This window comes from Triturus cristatus, chromosome 4_2 (genome assembly GCF_964204655.1).
Source record: "Triturus cristatus chromosome 4_2, aTriCri1.1, whole genome shotgun sequence".
NCBI lineage: Eukaryota > Metazoa > Chordata > Amphibia > Caudata > Salamandridae > Triturus > Triturus cristatus.
In genome coordinates this window covers 820085499-820103484 of record NC_140586.1, presented here as the reverse complement: position 1 = coordinate 820103484, position 17986 = coordinate 820085499, and the positions used below count along the sequence as shown (strand labels likewise).

Sequence of the window (17986 nt, the reverse complement as noted above, 5' to 3'; positions counted from 1 at the left end):
AGTCGCTCCGCTACTTTAACCTGTGCCCACATTGCCTTTTCCTTCAACTTGCGTTGTTTGGCTTCAGTTTCATCACTAAAATATTTTGCATGACGCAATACTTCATCTATATTTTTTATTTTGCCAATCTACCGTATGTTGTTTAATCATTTCACTAACTTCAGGCCTTAAACCATAGACAAATCTGTAAACAAAATGACTCAAATCCTTTTCACTTAGTTTCTCATCTCCACTATATTGCTTAAAAACCAACAGTAACCTTTCGTAATATGCATGCACTGAACGCAATTACTAGGGGTGGGCGGAATTTGCGAAATCCACTTTTGCAAATTATCGCGAAAATGTTAAAAATTATCGCAAACACGCGGAAATATCGCAAAGATGCGGAAGTTTTTTTCCCGCATGTTCGCGAGATTTTCTGCATGGTTGCGGCTCGCCAACTTACCCATGTGGTTGCTCGCGGGTGCGGCCATCTTGTTTTCAGTTGTCTCGCGATGCATGATCGCGAGAAGAAAGACGTGATCGCGCGACGCATGACGTCACTGCGCGCGCGAACTGTCGCGAGACAGCGCAAATGGCTAAAAACAATACATCATCTCATGGAGAACGCGACCGGATCAAGAAAACTTGTCGGCGAACGCAGGGATTCAGGTAAGGCGATCGCGCGCGAGAATGTATTATTTTACAGCGCGAGCAAGAAACAAATTATCGCCAAGCCGCGGAATGCGGAACTTTTGACATTTTCGCTCTTTCCGCGGAACGCGAAAATGTCAAATTATCGCAATTTCCCCAAACGGAACGAAATTTTAGCCCAGGCCTAGTAATTACCTGATCATATTTTTTCGTTACTTCTGGATCTGGGGCTCCTGTCTTATGATTCCTAGGATATTCTTGAGTTGGCCAATCTATGGGGATCTTACATTCTGTCCATAAATCTGCAGGTACAATTATGTCAAAAAGACCATTCAGATCTATCCATAATACCTTTGAAAAACCTATCTACCTGTCTGTACCATTCAACTGGTTTTTCTCTCAGCCTTGGAAAATCATTTGTAAATGACAAACTATCCTGTCTAGTCCATGGAACATGTACATATCCTCCTCCCGGAATTTCTCTCATGGGACATTCTGTTACCACTGACTCTTTCTCTCTCATTGGAAAAGCTAGAGAGGCCTTGTCTGTAGTTTCCTCTCTCCTTCTAAATCATCTCCTTTTCCATCGGTCCACATCACCCCATTTTCTTAATAATGCAATTAACTCTTTAATTTGGGTTAACCTTCCTGCAGTATTCAAGTTTTCAATGTCCTTTTCAGTAAAATCTACTCTGTATGGCTTCTGCAATGACCTTATTTTTTCAAAATCTATTCCCATTTCATTCGCTGTCTCTTCTAACTTTTCATGCAAAGTCTTTGCTCTCCAAGTAATGCGTTTACATAAAAACATTAATTCCTCATCTTGATATGCTTTTAATTTTTCAGTGGGAATGGTTCCTACAATTAATTCTTCTAAAGTTACTTTTAATTTTGCCACATCTGACGGTTGTGGTTCTGTATCCTTTCTCTGCAAACTCCTTAACCAATCACGTAATTCTTCAGACTTTGGTCCTACAGGGGTTGTCGCTATTCTCATTTTATCTACCATTTTCTCTGGGGTTTCTGTGGCTGATTCTGTTGCCATAGGTGTTTTATTTGCTGGACTCTGGTTTACAGTCAAATATTCAGGTGTACTTAATCCTGATATTCCTGCAGTAATCTTCCATTCATTTTCTCCTGAACTAGTCCTTTCTTTCTCCTTTTGCACACCGCCATTATACGGGACTGTTGAACAATGTTCATTATCCTTTTGTTTATCAAACACTGGTATCACTGGTCCTATAGTTACAGGCACAGTCACTGCTGCCATATTCTTTGTTAATTCTCTAATCTTTTCAGTTAATTCCTGTGTTGTTCTAGCTAATTTAACAGATCTTTCGTTATTAGATCTTACCGTTTGTGACATTTCTGAATCATTAAATGGATTATTTTTCCCAAATGTATTCGCCATCTGTTCAAAACTTATATTTGTTACAGTTTCCTTTGGTGGTTCACTTGGTGTCACCATCGCAGAATGCTGTTGATATGGAGGTGGTTTTTTATAGAAAATGTCCTCCAGCACTTCATCCTCAGATTCACTGACTCCATATCTGTAACCTTCTGACTCCGTATTATTTCTTTTTTCTGTACATTTTCTACCACCTGTATCTCCAGCACTTCTCAGAGGAAACACGCCATCAGTCCTGCTCGCATTACGCCATGTTCTCATTCTGTCACCATGACTTTCTTGACTATAATATCTACCAAACACATAATTATACCTTCTTCCACTCCGATGCCTTACTCTTTCATACATCTCTTCTTCCCATTCAGTCAAAGCCTCAAATTGGGTAGGTCTGGGTTTCGGTTCCAAACTCATCATTCTTTCCCTCAAATTCCATAGTACAGCTAGACTAAATGAACCATTGTCCGGAAACGCTAGTACTCCATCTTTGGTATACTGTACCCAGTTTTCCAACCAAATGCATGTACGATAACCATATTTTGCCACCATAAAAGATGCAGGCGATTTCGGTGGAGGAAGTATCTGTCCTTCTCTAGTTACAATCGGCTTATCTTTCTTAAATAGGTCTTTAATTTTTCCAAACCATGACCTTTTCTCCTTTTCAGGTGGATCGTAATACATTATCTTTGTTTTTATTTTCCAAACTCTTAATAAATTAAGCTCCACGATTCACCTTTTCACGGTTTTTCAGTTTTCTGACCAATCCTAGAGCGACTCACACTAACGCACCAATAAAGTAGCACTTCCATCTACCTAACCCTTCTAACAAGCAAAAGGCAAACCCGTTTCTCTGGGGATAAAACACATGTGGAGAGTACAGTGCTCCTGAGAATTAAGGCCAGAGTTTCACAAGAAAACCTATCACTATTCCACTCACACACATTCATACGTAGATTTCCCTAACATAACACAATTCTGTGTTATCACAATTCTTGAAACCAGACAATGTTCAATTCCATGTGACTTCTCTTGCCACATAAATCCACTCCCTACTTCTCAGAAGCTTCAAATTTCCAACTACACTTAACATAAACAATACTCAACATATAGTGTTACAACGTAAATCAATAATCACCAAACCAGTACAATAGTAACCATCACCTCTGCTACCACGAAATACTGATCCAGCACGAAGGACGAAATTTACATATTCTCCTAATGTCACAGATTCTTATTCACAAAGATTCATTCATGCATTCATTGGTGGGGCCCATAACACCAACACACTTCACATCCGCACAACACTCACTCGAATCTGCACATAGGAGAAAAGGGCTGCTGGACATGTGGGTACCTTATCTATCAGGATTACATTTTCTTACTACTTTATATACATCATCTATATACAACTTTCAGAATCCTGACTTTATCATCAAGGCACTCCACTGTTTGGTCGATGAACCAACTAGTTGGACTGGGTGAATTAGAACCAGGTGAAACACAATTATAGTCTCGGAAAACATTCGATATCTTTAGCGATTGATTTAAGAACCACAAACTCGTTTCTTGTTATTTCAATTTTGTTTATCTAGATCATTAATCAATCCCTTGAGTCTTGCATTTATTTACTACAGTTCATAATTTGAAATTGTATTTATTATTAAAGAGTAGTTAAGCATGTAGAAATCTCATTAAACATAAATGTAATAACATTTGCAATAAATCATTTACCAATGAATAGGCGACGAATAGCTTCAGATCGAAAAAGGGGTTATCCGCGTTCTCAGGTAAAGACTCTCTTTGACAGGCTGTCTAACCCTCATCAAGAGTCAAACCATCAGGTAGAATATAGAAAAATAGAAAAGTCAAAAAATAAAGGAACCACCCAAAAGGATCTCTCCTTCTATCTGAGATTACCCAAACAAACAGTAACCGCAATGGCCACTACTGTTGTGTGCAGATTTAGATTCCGTATATAGGTTTCCCGATTTATGCCCTTATATAGGTACAATTCACATTGCCCTTATTTGGACATAGAAATCCGGCCCTTATTTAGACATTGTCCGTACAAACCAAATACAGGCATGGCCACCTACATCCATCCATCCACGTCACAACGAATTCTTGGAAAACCAGACCCTTAAGCCTTTAGGTATTTCCCTCAGCTTGAATATTGATTTCTCCAAGAACTCATTAAGTATGCATGAACATCTATTCCTTAGGGGTTCATTCATGATGTTCCTCTGCCCGACTTTTACGTCAATACTGACATTCCTAGACACCTTCAAGGTATAAATATACCAGCACTTGCCCTGGCAAATTGCGGCTCCCGGAGGATTCGATTCAACCCAGACTACGCTGTTCGCCACGGCAAGTTCGGAAGGAGATCGAGTTCCAGCCTGATGCACTGACCTGACGCTGCCATCCTGCTCGCAAAGAATCCAGCTCCAGTGCTCTCTGACTTCCCTTGCGGGGGGTTAGACTATCGAGTCCAGAAAAGAGATTCCAACCTCTCTCATTCTAAGGTATGGAGCTGACTAGATCATAAAGAAACTTTTGGCAACTCTTGGCTAAACTAAAATATAGCTAGCTATACTTTAGAAGTGACACCTACTTAAAACCTCGTACTGCATTTAGGTTAGGTACACTGGAGTAGAAAAATTTAGAAGCATCAGATGAGTATCACATTTTAGCTTATGTTATTTATGTATGTAATTTGCTTAAAATATGTCATAGCTGCAAACCATGCTATTGCAGTATTATTTTATCTTACTGCTAACCTCGTACATATTGTACTTCGCAGTCTGTCTTACGATTGTAGCAATTCATATCTCTTGCTTGAGAAATAAGACTGTTCAATAAACCCTTTTATTGATGCGCCCGTCTCTTTATTTCTGTGCAACTCCGTAGAAACGAAGAATGCACGATTGACTGATTGAGTGAAACTGTTATCTATTGTTTCCACGATTCTGAGACTGTTCTGATTCTAAAAGGAAACAAAGTTGTCATGTTTATACGTTTGTCAGAGACTAATCCCTTCTTGTATATTCGAGAAGTTTCCTAGTGACCTCTGAGTTAGCTGGCACACACAAGTAATTAAGTTTAATATACTCGATAGAGACCTACTGACCTCAGTCCTATGTCAAATCTATAGTGTATGTTATTCCAATGCGCAGAGCCTATCAAGGATATGGGAACTACACTACACTACACCATCTGCAAACTATTTCCCAAAAAGCGAAAAAGAGAAGAACAACGAAGAACACCTGTGATGACTGATGAGGGGTTCTTATACCTTACTTTGCCTTACTTCATACAAAATATGGCAACTTTAGGGGCAGACCAAATGTTCTGATTGGACAGTTCAGTGTTATCAATAGTTCATTGCACTTTTCCCAGTGCAAACTGGTTCTACATAGTGACTTGGCACGAATTCACAAGTTGAAATAATCCTTCCGATTCCCATGCAGGGACCAGCAAATGTATCTTTTCAAGGCAAAAGGGTCCTACTGACAGGTTCATTCTTTGTCTCTTCCGTGGTTCTCATATGGTCATCTTCTGGCTTGCGGTCAAGTCCCCAACACATCGACCTTGACAAGGAACATGATGTCAAGAGTTCATTTCACCTCGTGATCTCAAGAACCATCTGGGCATGCGCAGAAATCCTCACGCGCACAGGGTGGCATCTGCTTCAGAGAACGCCATCTTGAGTACTGCGGCCTAGTAGGCCTGAACGTTAACTAAGCGAGAATAGACATAGCAGCAATTAATATGTAGAAATGAAGGTTCTAATGTTCAAACCCACACTAATCCCAATATGTATTAGTATTTTCCTAGCTGCAGCAACATTTAAGGCGATAATACTTACCATACGATACTTTTAAGCCACAATACAATCACAAAGCAATATAAACCATGTAATTTTACTATTTCAACACAATCTAAGGTTAGTTTGCGTACCATTGTTAATTATTTCATTTTGCCATGCAATTAGCAACTTAGTCCCATGTGTATTTATGTTTATCAAGGTACCACTTCCACTGCAAACATGTTATGTAAATTAATTATTAGAATGATTATGTAATTAATTTCATGCAAATTAGAGGAGGTATACAAAATCATGTTTTACCTGCTCCATCACTCCCGACCGGCCAGCTGGCCGCCACCTCTCCTACGTCCTCTTCCTGGCTTTTATGGGGGAAACAGGAAGCACCAGGGCTTCCAGGCTCCCCACAGCGAATCATAATGCTGCATGTTGTGATTGGTCTGAGCAAAACACACAAGATGATGGATGGAATGTTGCACATTGGCAAAACCTTCACCCCCAGTCATTGGTCTGAGCACCATGTTTTGGCATTCAACCAGGGACTGGAGGGTGGGCATGTTCTCCACCCAGGCTGTAATGCAGCTTGGGTCGAGAATATGCACAGTGCACATGACAGTTTGGCTGGCCCGAGATGGCCGGCCAAACATTCATGCTCACATAGGGAGTGCAGACCACTCCTCCCCCTGCTTTGAGAGCAGCTCCGCCCCGCAAAGATGCCACACAGGAAGAAATACAATCATAATAACCTTGAGTTATCGTATTATTTGTCCTTTTTTTACACTGCAAAAAGCAGTGGGCGACATTCCTCCGCCTTAGCGGGAGCCACCACTGCTGACTAAAAGGTTTTTTAGCTAACGAGTGTACGGCGTCGCGCCTAGTTACATACAGAAGTACCAGAACGGTTTTATAACAGGGAGAAACCAAAGGACCAATGCGCATTATATGTCGTAAGGTATCGATCTAGTGAGCATAGATACAATAACAGCAGCGATTATCTTGTTGGATGTTGCAAATAATTTGGATCCCATTAACTGGAGGTTTCTGTTTAAAATACTGGAAAAATTCAAGTTTCCCCTTTGCTCCCGAGATCAACTTCTACATTATACCAAGATATATGCGCTCCAACAGAGATACCCATCAGGAATGCCTCCTTTCTCCTATACCTTTTGCTTTATTTAGTTAACACTTGGCCCAATATATTCACTTACATAATGCAATCGCAGTGCGTTTCCTGAAACTTCATGGGTTAAATTATGTGGAGATGGCATCCCTTTATTTTTATCACTGATATAACGAGGGCCGTTATGTTTTCCATATAAATATGTATTTGCTGCATTTGCCACGTAATCCATCTGCTGCTTTATATGCAGAGTATAACAAAAAAATGCTATTTCTCACCCAAACAAATCAAAAGTTACTAAAATTCCGGTGACCCATGTTGCTGCACAGTAGAAGGCTCTATGCAAAGGTTGACTGGTAATCTTTCAGTTGCTTATTAATCTAGTTAGATGTTAAACTGGTACTAATGAGGTGAAACCTGTGCAGAGACAGTGCTAACAAGTAAATAAATTATAGCTTTATGAAGTAATACGATCACAAAAATTGTCGCATTAGGTCGCGGAATTTACGTTTTTTTGGGGGTACAATTCAGTCGACTCTGCTGCATAAATTGGTTCTCCCTTGCCTCATAATACCAGTAGCCCTGAATATAAACAATATAAGAACAGCTCGGTAGGCTGTAAGAAAAATAAACAAATACACTAGTTTTGGGGGGCTACAAGATTAATGAATCTAAAATTGAATCTCTATTATTCAGTACGACATTCGAGATTCTCCCTTGAAAGCTAAGGGGAAATTACAAAAGACTCCAAGAGATCCTTGGGGCTGTTTGTTTCTGAACAGGAATGTGATATGTTTCTTAATAATTCTGTACCACTAATGAAGAAAGTTCTTGGTTTTTTAAGTATAGCAATTGCCACCCTTGTCAATAGTTGGGACGGTTGCGCTTATTAAGATGTCAATGCTCCCCTTATTCTTGTCTATATGTTTTTTTTTTGCCATTTCCTGTAAATTAGATGCTACCTTTGGATCTAAATTAGAAATGGCCATATTTACTTCTATAGGGAACAATCCGGAAATGCATTGGGTTCCTTTAATAAAGAAAACGTGACCTGTGGCAACCATCTTTCCTGTGTTTTTGTGAACATTTCTGCATGGAAGTTGAATGAATAAAATGGATTGAAGAAAAGTGAAAAATTATGAAAAGGAAATTGAGTAGCAAATGGAAGAAGAGTAGAAAAAGAATATAGTATTTAATTGATTGGATTTATTCAGTTTTGTGGCTGTGCTGCCTGTATGGGATCAAAAACTTGGTCCCTTTGTGTTCAGTTACTTCTATATGGAACCATGAGCGTCCTCATGCAAGAATAGAAAATGTACAATTAGCCAAAGAGAATGGAAAATAAAAATGTTTGGAGAAGTACCCATTTATTCGAAGACGTTTGTGATTCAAATGTTCAGAGAAGAGGTTGCTGTGTTGAAGACCATTCCCAGAGACTGCCAAGCGCCAGCATCCGGGTTCCAGTCCCTACTGCTTGGAAGGCCCAGTTCCTACATTACTAAAGCACACCTGTTCCAAGACCGCGATGCTCTCAAAACTCTACCACAGTTTCTCTAACCCCGGGCCAGGGTTCTTTTTCAGTGTGTGGCAGGTGTAACTCAGGGGCAGAGTTAGAACAAGTGGTGCCCGTGGCGGTCCCTGCGTTTGCTGCCCGCGGGCGTGGCATGTAAGAGCAGGAGGGGAGCTGGTGATTCCTGCGGTGGCTGCCCAGATAAGAGTGAGGGAGGACACCACCCCTAAAACTTGTGCCCCCCTCTTTCTACGCCACTGGTCTAACTGCATGGTAGCCATTGTTTAACAGACTCCGCAGCCTACCCTTCATACAGCAAAACTCTACACAGTCTAACAAACACTGCAGCCTTTCCATGGTACCTAAAGCATCTACATGGTGTAACAAACCTCATACAGCAAAGGCATCGGGGTCAAAGCCGGTCTTGGGTTACTCGTGTTCTGGTTCAGGGAGGCCCAGGCCTGGCATTTCTGGCTGGATTGTTGCCATTGGAGCAGGGTCAAGACTGATTTGCATATGGCTGGGTCCAAACTGAGTTGGCATGGTGTGCAAAATAACAGTGGACTGGGATGCGGCCCGAGTGATTACCAGTGGCTGAGATTCATTCGAGCGTTCCATCCATCATGGTTTCATATACTGCATCACTTCAATGTTACACAAACACAGCAGCCTTTCCATGCTTCAATCGTGCATCTTAATGGTGAAATAAACGAAGCCAACCCATCATAGACCAAAGCACTTCCAGGCCATAACCTCGGTGGTATTGCATTTGCAACCAGTGCAGCCTGCGGTTGTACGATAAAGCTTCCCAACACACGAAGGCTGCCTATGGTACACAAACCATCGCAACCGCTGCAGCCTGCCCATGGCACAAAAAACATCTCCATTTTGTAACAAACACAGCCTGCTCATCATACAGCAAGCACACACACAGAAGCCTACCAGAAGTACAACAAGGCACGTCTGTGGTGTCACTAATGGAGCAACCTGCCTATGGAACAACAAAGCACCCCATTGCCTTACAAATGCTAAACCGCACTATCATACAACAAAGTGCCTACATGGTGTAACAAATGCAGCAACCTGGCTAAGGTACAACTAAGCACCCTATCGCCTTACATATGCTAAACCGCACTATCATACCACAAAGTACCTACATGGTGTAACAAATGCAGCAGCCTGCCGAAGGTGCAACAAAGCACACCTGTGGTGTGACTAATGTAGCAGCATGCCTAAGGTACCGCAATGCATAGCTGTAGTGTCACTAATGCAGCAGCCTGTCAATAGTACAACAAAGCACCCCACCGCCATACCAATGCTAAACCGTCCTATCGTACAACAAAGTACGTACATGGTGTAACAAATGCAGCAGCCTGTCTATGGTGTGTGTGTGTGTGTGTGTATACACGTGTATACACACGCACACACACACACACACACACACCCCTGCCTCCCCCGTATAACAAAGCATCTACGTGCTGTGACGTAACCAACAGCCTGCCCATGATACAAGGAAACACCTCCACGGTGTAACTAACACAGCAGGCAGCCCAGTAGCTTTCCTCTGCTGCTTCCCGCCAGTGCCAGCCTGGTGAGGTGCCAGCTTCCATTCGGTCACGGTGGGCTGGTTCCAGCAACTGTGCTGTAGCTGGAAGTCCTGCCCTTTCACGGCAGTGCAGTCTGTTGGTCTTGGCAGATGCAGAGGGCAGTGGCGTTACTCTGTGCCTGGTGCCAAGCTTCTCTTCATGCAGCTTGTTGGTTCTGATGAGGGCCTATTTCCTGATGCCCGGAAGTACTGGCTATGCAGGTGTGGGGTGGGACCACAAGGAGCGATAAGTGGCTGCCTTTGCACAGCGCCCCCTGGCTTTCAGGGTAGGGACACCCCAGTGTCAAAGCTAGCTTCACTGGTAAAGTCAACCCAGAGCGCAGGAAGATATTTGACTAGGAAATATTTATTGAGTTACAAAGCCATACACAAAAAGGTGCTTACACGTCATCAATGACTCACAGAGCTATGAGCTGTTCTTTTAGACCAGCAGATGCAGTTCTCATCGCAAAACCGAAAGTGAGTCTGTTTGTGGACCGTCTTCATCGTGGAAACAGGTTTATCAGTTTTGTTTCGCAGAAGGAAGGCTGCAGTCTGGGATGTGTCTGGTACCTCGGTGCTCACTGAGATCCGAGGCACAATGCACAGGGCATTTCTGGCTTCAGTGGAAAAGTCAGGATATTGTTGTCTTTCGATAATTCCTCTTTAAACAATGTCCATTCCATTCATGCATGAGCTCCCACACACCAGGTTATGCAGCTCCACCTGGTTCCCAAATGATCTGGAGTTTGACAAACAGAAGTGTGTGAAATTAGCATTTTTTTGGGAAATGCACACAGATGCTGAGAAATTAAAGATTTTATGCAAAATAAAAGTAGGACCCTGAAGCTCTGTCCGGGATCCCGCACACTGCACAGTACTTCCTGCATCCACTGGGATGGACAGACAGACAGTGGAGCTGGACAAAGGGACATTAAAGAAAAGGCCACAAGATGGGAAACTGCCTACCCAGAAATGGAGGAACAAGCACACAAGAGGTTCCGATTAAAGAACAGTTAGTAAAGATCCCTCTTTATTGATATCAGAGGACTTTCCCTGCTTTAGAGTTCCCACATATATGAATGTAACTTAAACAGATGCATCTTGCACTTAAAGCATACATTTCACCTTAGAGATGAATAGGTGTTCATGGGCTTCTCTGAGCAGTAGTTTACATCTCCGTGTGGAACGGGAGTCCATTGACCCAGAGAGCCTTCGAGGTGGTAGTGGTGATTTTTGAGGGCTATTTTGAAGGTCCTCCTGGTGGTGGTATATCTCAAGTTAGGATCACTTACGCAGTCCATGCTCTGTGTGCCACGCGTGCCAATATTCCATCACTATTTTGTTAATGTGTTCACCTCACAGCTACCCAGTGGCGTCACTAGAGGGGTGCGGAGGGTGCGGACTGCACCGGGTGACACCATCGCATGGGGTGACACCAAAGCAAGCAGACACAGTGACAGTTCCACAGGCCCACACTAGGAGACACTCGCAGACAGACGCCCTGTGTGACACAAGGCTTCGGCACTCATCACGTGTTCTCTCGGGCCGGTGAGAACTGTGTGACACACGGTGAACTGTAGAGTGAGCTGTAACCACCGCGCATTGTAGGTTCCCAGCTCGTGCGTGTGCGCACATGCTCTGAGCTCCACTAACCCATTTACGCATACAAAACAGCCCAGTCCAGGACAAGACAGGCAGCTGCAGGGCGCTTCTTAATTGAAGGTGCGGAGGGGGAGTTTCGATTAGGTATGGCTATATGTGGGTAGCAAGGCGCAACCCTCGTCATCGCCCTACCCCTTCAAAGCGCTATTTCCTCGTTCTCCCTACCGTCACATAGTGGAAATGATTTCAAAGTTGATAGGCTTGCACCTCTTTTCACCCACACGATGCGCTGGCTCAGGCCTGTGCCACCTTCGTGGGCACCACTTACCAGTGGCGTCGCTAGGGGTGTGCGGGTGGTGGGGACCACACGTCACCAGGAGTTACCGCACTGGGTGACACCAACCCTAGTGACGCCGCTGCAGCTAACTACTCTCTCTCAATTGTCACCATAGCCTGTCTACAATATAGCGCTGCATACATTATTTTGCACAATGTACTGATTTTAAACCGCAAATATGTTCAAAATCAGCAAAGCTATTATGAGCGATCAAAGTGGAGGTGGTACTTGGAAAGCTTATTTTTATGTTTTTTACATCTGTGACTAAAAGAGCAGTGCTTAAGACTTAAAGTCTGTTGAATTCATTCTTTACCTTCTCAGTAGCTGTCTGGTGATGCTTGTTTCTTGATCGAACCCTCTCTTTGATTCTCCTTAGGACTGAAGAGTCCCCAGGGACCAAGAATAAGGACTTCACCCGGGAAGGAAACATCTGGAGGAGAAGAAGGGATCTGCTGCTATTCGTGGAAAACCACCAGGACCCTGAATCCCTCTTCTCTCAACTCCTCCAGTGGCAGCCATGGCAGAGAAAGGCGAGGGAATCCTGGTGAGTCAACTCCGCCGGATCAGATGGATGCAGCCCTGGTCTCTGAAACTCTCCTCCATTAGTGCGTCTGCTGCCTGCTGACGTAGTCTTCCTTTTAGAGAGGAGCTTAGTCCTCTAGGAACGTGCTGAGCCATCAAACAGTTGCTCTCAACCAGAAAATGTAACCCATTAAATATCGATTACACCTTTGCTAGCCGCTCTGCATGAGGGACCGTTTCAATGCAGGATCTTGTGCTTGCATTCACTGGTCCTCTTCCTTACGAGTGTAGTCTAGCCTTGAATTAACGCAAAGGTGAGCTGTGGTTTGTGTTGTGCACTTTACTGCTGGATCAGTCTAGGCAGCCTCGGGCGTGGTCTTGGGTCCCCGTAGGCTTAGACTCCTTTAGAGAAGGACTGCTCACCTGAGGCCTATCTTCTTGCTCTGGCACTGCTCTCCGGCCTCCAGTCTCACCCTCAACGACCACTTGTTGGAAGTGCTGGAGGTAGATCTGTCCTAACCCTCATCATTCAGGATCATATTGTTCTAGGTCCACTTATCCACTGATATTGTGTGTTGGTGGTGGCAGCCTACAGATCTGAGTGCCTGACTCCCAATCATCTCACAGAGGGTGCAAAGACATAGATCTAATGTACCGTTTATTCAGAATACACTTTGAATGATGTAGCAGTCCTTTCCATCAGAAACAACCAGAAGAGGCCACTGCTGCAACAGCCATTGTCCACATTTTTGGGGCTTTTTTCAAGCCTGGAGCTTGGTGACCATGGGCGCGGCAGATAAAATACATCTGCATGAGACTGTACTGTAGTCACTGCGTGTTGGTGCCTGTACCTGCTTTCATACATCTTCTCAGATTCATGACTCCCCCTGGGTACCACGTACAGCGCATCACTCTTCTGCTGTCCGGGACTATGTCAGGGTGACTTTGTTTTGTGCATATGATCACGCCTATGACTGTGAGATTGTGTGCACCCTGTTCTGCACTAAAGGCAGCTGAGATGTTGCATCTGTCTATTTCAAGACCATGATGTCATCAATGTGTCACTTGTGATGTCATAGGTGACGTGATTGATCATGTCACGAAAAATGCAATTTGCAACATCATATGTGAGGTCATGAGCAGCACACTGGGTGGGGAGTCGGTGCATAGCTAGCCTTACCTTATGAATGGAGCTGCTTTTAGGTTGTGTATCCGAAGCATTAGATTCCCTCAAAATAAGGTTTATTGGAGGAATATGTAAGGTTTTTGTTAGTGAAGGTGAATAGCTCTATATAACAAAGAGTCTTAACACCAGTTGTTAAGTGAATTTCTTGCCTCCTATAATGATGTTGTTTGACCATGCTTGTGGTGTAGAGCGGTAGGAGTGGTGGGTACAAGTGATTGTGTTGAACGCTGATGATATAGAGTCATTAGGATATGGTTTTGGTGGTGCCTTACATGACTTTGTGCATGGTGGAGGTTCTTGCCACTTTCAAAGAGGGTGTGTTACCTTCTGTGTATCCTTTCCCATTGTGCCGGTTACAAACGAGTGTGGTATAAATGTAGAATATTTTATACAAGACAGTTCAATGAGCCTGATTATGAGTGGGTCGGTTAATTCCGACCCATATGTAAACTCCTGTTTCCGTGTGGGTTGGAATTTTAAGTTTGAAGGTATTTAACACATTCAATACTAAATCTCTAAAACTACATCAGGTCAAAACTGTCAAACTTTAACGCGGGAAAAGCAAACAGTATTTACCGTATCATGCAGATTTTTGTGCGTTAATCACCAAAATCTGCATGTTATTCCCCACCAATTCGTAGTAGGTGTTATTTATCACACCCAATAAATAACATGCCCAGTGGTATTGTTATTTATCAGGTGTGATAAATAACACCCAAACTCATAATCACAGCCTAAGTTGGCACCGTGTTGGTTGAATTCAAGTCCGCGATCGTAGTGTGTTGGTTGTAGAGAAGTGTGACTGGTGAATTCTCATGCCCTGAGACATTGAATTTCAGGCACATATTTTAAGAGGCACATGCATTTTCAGTGTATTAGAATGACAAGTTATCCTTCTGGTATGTTACCACAGGTGCTTTGACCTACATGACAGCCTTAGTTGGTTAGCTATAATGATTTTTTGTGCCTAATCACCATCCCTATAGAGCCGGGGCTGTTTGGCTCATATTACATTTCTGTAGGCCTTGCAGAGTGTAAACACATTCACTCTACAAGTACTCTGATGAAACAGAAACCTGGTTAGTGGCACCTACTTTCTGAAAAGGGGTGCTGAAGATATCTTACAGACGCTTATTAGGCACTGGGCATAGCCTAAGGATTTTCAACCCCTGCCTAGGGCCTTGGCAAGACTATACCCCATGCGGTGCAGATTGTGGCCTGAGGCCAAGTAATATTGATAGGGCATGCCCTGTGGTCATGCCCAGTATGTTGCACAGCTACACCATGGTCCCTGGAAGCCTAGGACCATGTTCATACAAAAGCTGTTTATAGGTCCCCCTGAGTAACTCGAAAATGCATAGAATTGTGTCATTTCATTGCTCTGGTCATGGCGATCCCATACAGATGTTTAGTAGCTACTAGGCCTGGGTGTGAAATTCCCTTCCACTCACAGAGTTTTTTCCACTCTGCGTAGAGCGCGCAGTTCGAAAAACTACGCTCTGCACAGCGGAATGGACTTTTTTCCTCACTCGCGTTTGCCAATGTTAAGTTGGCGAGCAAGGAACGAGTAAAATCTTACTCCAGACCACCTCCCGGTGAGATTTCTCAAAGGCGGTGGACCCGGCTGGCCGCTACCACTTGTGTTCAGAAAGCTTCCGTTCATGTTGAGGAAGCTGTCACTCAAGCAGAACACCTACTCTTGCGGCAGAAAGAAGCTGCGCCATCTTACACTGCGCATGCCATTTGTGCTGATTGTCAAGCGCATGACAAACACCTGGCACTAAAAATCTGCACGAACAGCGCAACATAATGAACTTCGCCGCTTGCAGAACTGCATGTAGCGCAGCAGAGTTTTGTGTCACTTCGAACTCCGCCCAGGCCTAGTAGCCACATGATCCCAAGTCCATAGAGTTACCCTACAACTCAACTTGGTGAACTGCTTTAGCAATATTACTATTTTTTGTGGCTTTTGGGGCACGCCCTGTCCTTCCCCTGAACAACAGCATGGCGGTTTAGGACTGAACATGGCTCCAGTTCCAAATTTCAACAACCTGGTCTGTGGACCCAACATGACCTCTAGATGAAAAACTACAGAAAGCTTCAGGTTTTCACATATGAGTTGATGCTCAAAGTAAGAGCCGCAAGCTTGGGTCACTGTATAGTAAACAACATATTAATACAATGTTGTCCCTTTTTAAAACCGTTTCGCAAATTACCCCAAATTTAAAGGACTGGGTGTCGGACTGAGCTATGACTTCATTTCACATGTGGGGACATCCAGCACTTGTGTTGTGTCAGTTAAAAAAAAAACTTCTGTGGAAATGTACAAGGGGCATCTTGGGACATCCACATACCCACCTCCCCCTACAGAGGGAGGACCAGTGAAAAAAAAAAAAAAAAAAAGAAGAGGAGGAAAAGAACACTTTGCGGGAAGGTTTGTACAGATTGTCTAAACGAGGAAATAAACATAGAAAAAACACTGAAGTTGAGATCTTCCCTCGTCTATTGCAGATTCCGTAACACGTATGTAGCTTTGTTGTCATATTATTTGTACTCTGTTTCCTGATTTCACTTTAGTTAAAAAGTACAACGCTTTCTTTTCTGGATTGCAAATGTGAGTTTTCACTCCTAAGCCATGCATGGTGCATACTTCAGTTGCGCAAATGGCTTTGCGAATCCGGCAGTGGAATTTTGCATTCGTTTTTGGTTTTGGCTGCTTAATGGAAAGAGCAGAACAAAAAGAATGGAATGTGAACTCTGTTTTAAAACAAGTCTGATCCGAAACAACTTTAGCAATCACAAACCAGCTAGCCTAGAATAATAATAACAATACGACCGGACCCACGGAGCCTTGTGATTGGCGGCTCGTTGGCTGCATCTTTCCATCATGATTTTTTTGCATACAGTGGCACGCGCCAAGGCAGGCCTCGTTAAGTCGGCACCAGGGCTACGCAAAGCTCAGCGAAACGGTAAAAAATCTCCACGAGCACGCAGAGTTCCACGAACACATGGAATTGCTTGTTCCGTCCGTTTGCGATGCTTTTTTCCAGTTCGCGAATGCTGTTTGCGTGCTCAGGGGGGAAATATCTCGCGAACATGCATTTTGAAAGCGCGAACAAGCAAAAAATTCCGCAAAACCGCGGAATTTTGGGCGATTCCGCGTTGTCCGCAGATCGCGAAACAACCCAAATTCCACGACCGGAACAGAATTTACCGCCCAGGCCTAGTCACGCCTCCATTTTTAACTTGAATAGAAAGTAATCTTGCGAGTTTGGAGCCAAATCCTTACCCGTAGAAGCGGGATTCAGCGCTATCGCACAACCCTACGTTTCGCCACATTGATTTGTATGTGAACAATGCCTGGGGCTGGATGGCCGCCTAAACAAATAGGCGGTTTGCAACACGTCGGTGCTTCTGCGGGGCCTTTGCTGCTGGGGTTGGGTCAGTCCACTTTTAGGAAAACTCTGGCTTTGAAAGTTGCCAGCCTCCTTGAGTCAGAGCGAATGACGGGTACCCGTGAGTAACCACGAGGCAGAGCAAATGACATGTATTGTCATTCGCTCTGCCTCGTCTCAACTGGCCTGCCAGCGGTACTGGCCTGTCTCACATGACAGGCGACTGACCCTGTCCCATCCTTACCAACCTCGCAGTGATAATGACTTGTTTAAAAATGCGCTGCATTCTCTAGTTGTGGTTCCACATCTGAACACGATTCTTTTGGCCTTTAAGTTAAAACTCCTCATGTTATCTGCCAGTTAAACCCTTCGGTCACCGTAGGAAGATGCCTTCTGGTGCCCCCATGAAAGCCAACAGGAAGATGTTCCATAGTAAACATGGCCTCAAACATGGCCTTCTTGCCATGGGTTTGGGAGCGCCTAAACGTCAAACTCTCATTTTACCAAGAGCTCTTGAAGTCCTTCAGCCAGAGCTGAAGCTCAGGTTACATTTCCTAGAAACCTAAGGACTAATTTAAAGTCTCTTCCCACCTCTGTTGCTTTATGCATGGACTACTTGCCAGCTCCTACAAGATGTATAACTCTGTTGGTCATTTTTATTCCTACGAATGCATGCTTAATCTATGTCCAATGAAGGCAAACTATCTGTTTTTTAGGTCTCGCCTGACCCAGCGCATGCGTTGGTCTGGTGAGACTTATTGAGAGGGCTCCAAAAAGTGCTACCAGGCCAGCCTAGAGCTACAGTGCATGTGCGCGCGCGCAGCGCTTGACCACGATTACTCTCACTTTCGCGGCCGCTTTC

At 43.8% G+C, this 17986-nt stretch overlaps 1 protein-coding gene across 2 annotated transcripts in view; it reads left to right on the top strand.

Annotated features, from left to right (window-relative positions):
- The window catches only part of SLC6A9 (solute carrier family 6 member 9), a 563820-nt gene that overhangs the window by 153904 nt on the left and 391930 nt on the right, over positions 1–17986 (top strand). For both annotated transcript variants that reach the window (XM_085602775.1, XM_085602774.1), the window contains one exon: positions 12398–12565. In XM_085602775.1, the coding sequence (XP_085458901.1) occupies positions 12539–12565 (27 nt within the window). In that variant the 5' untranslated portion in view covers positions 12398–12538. The remainder of the gene's footprint in view (positions 1–12397; positions 12566–17986) is intronic.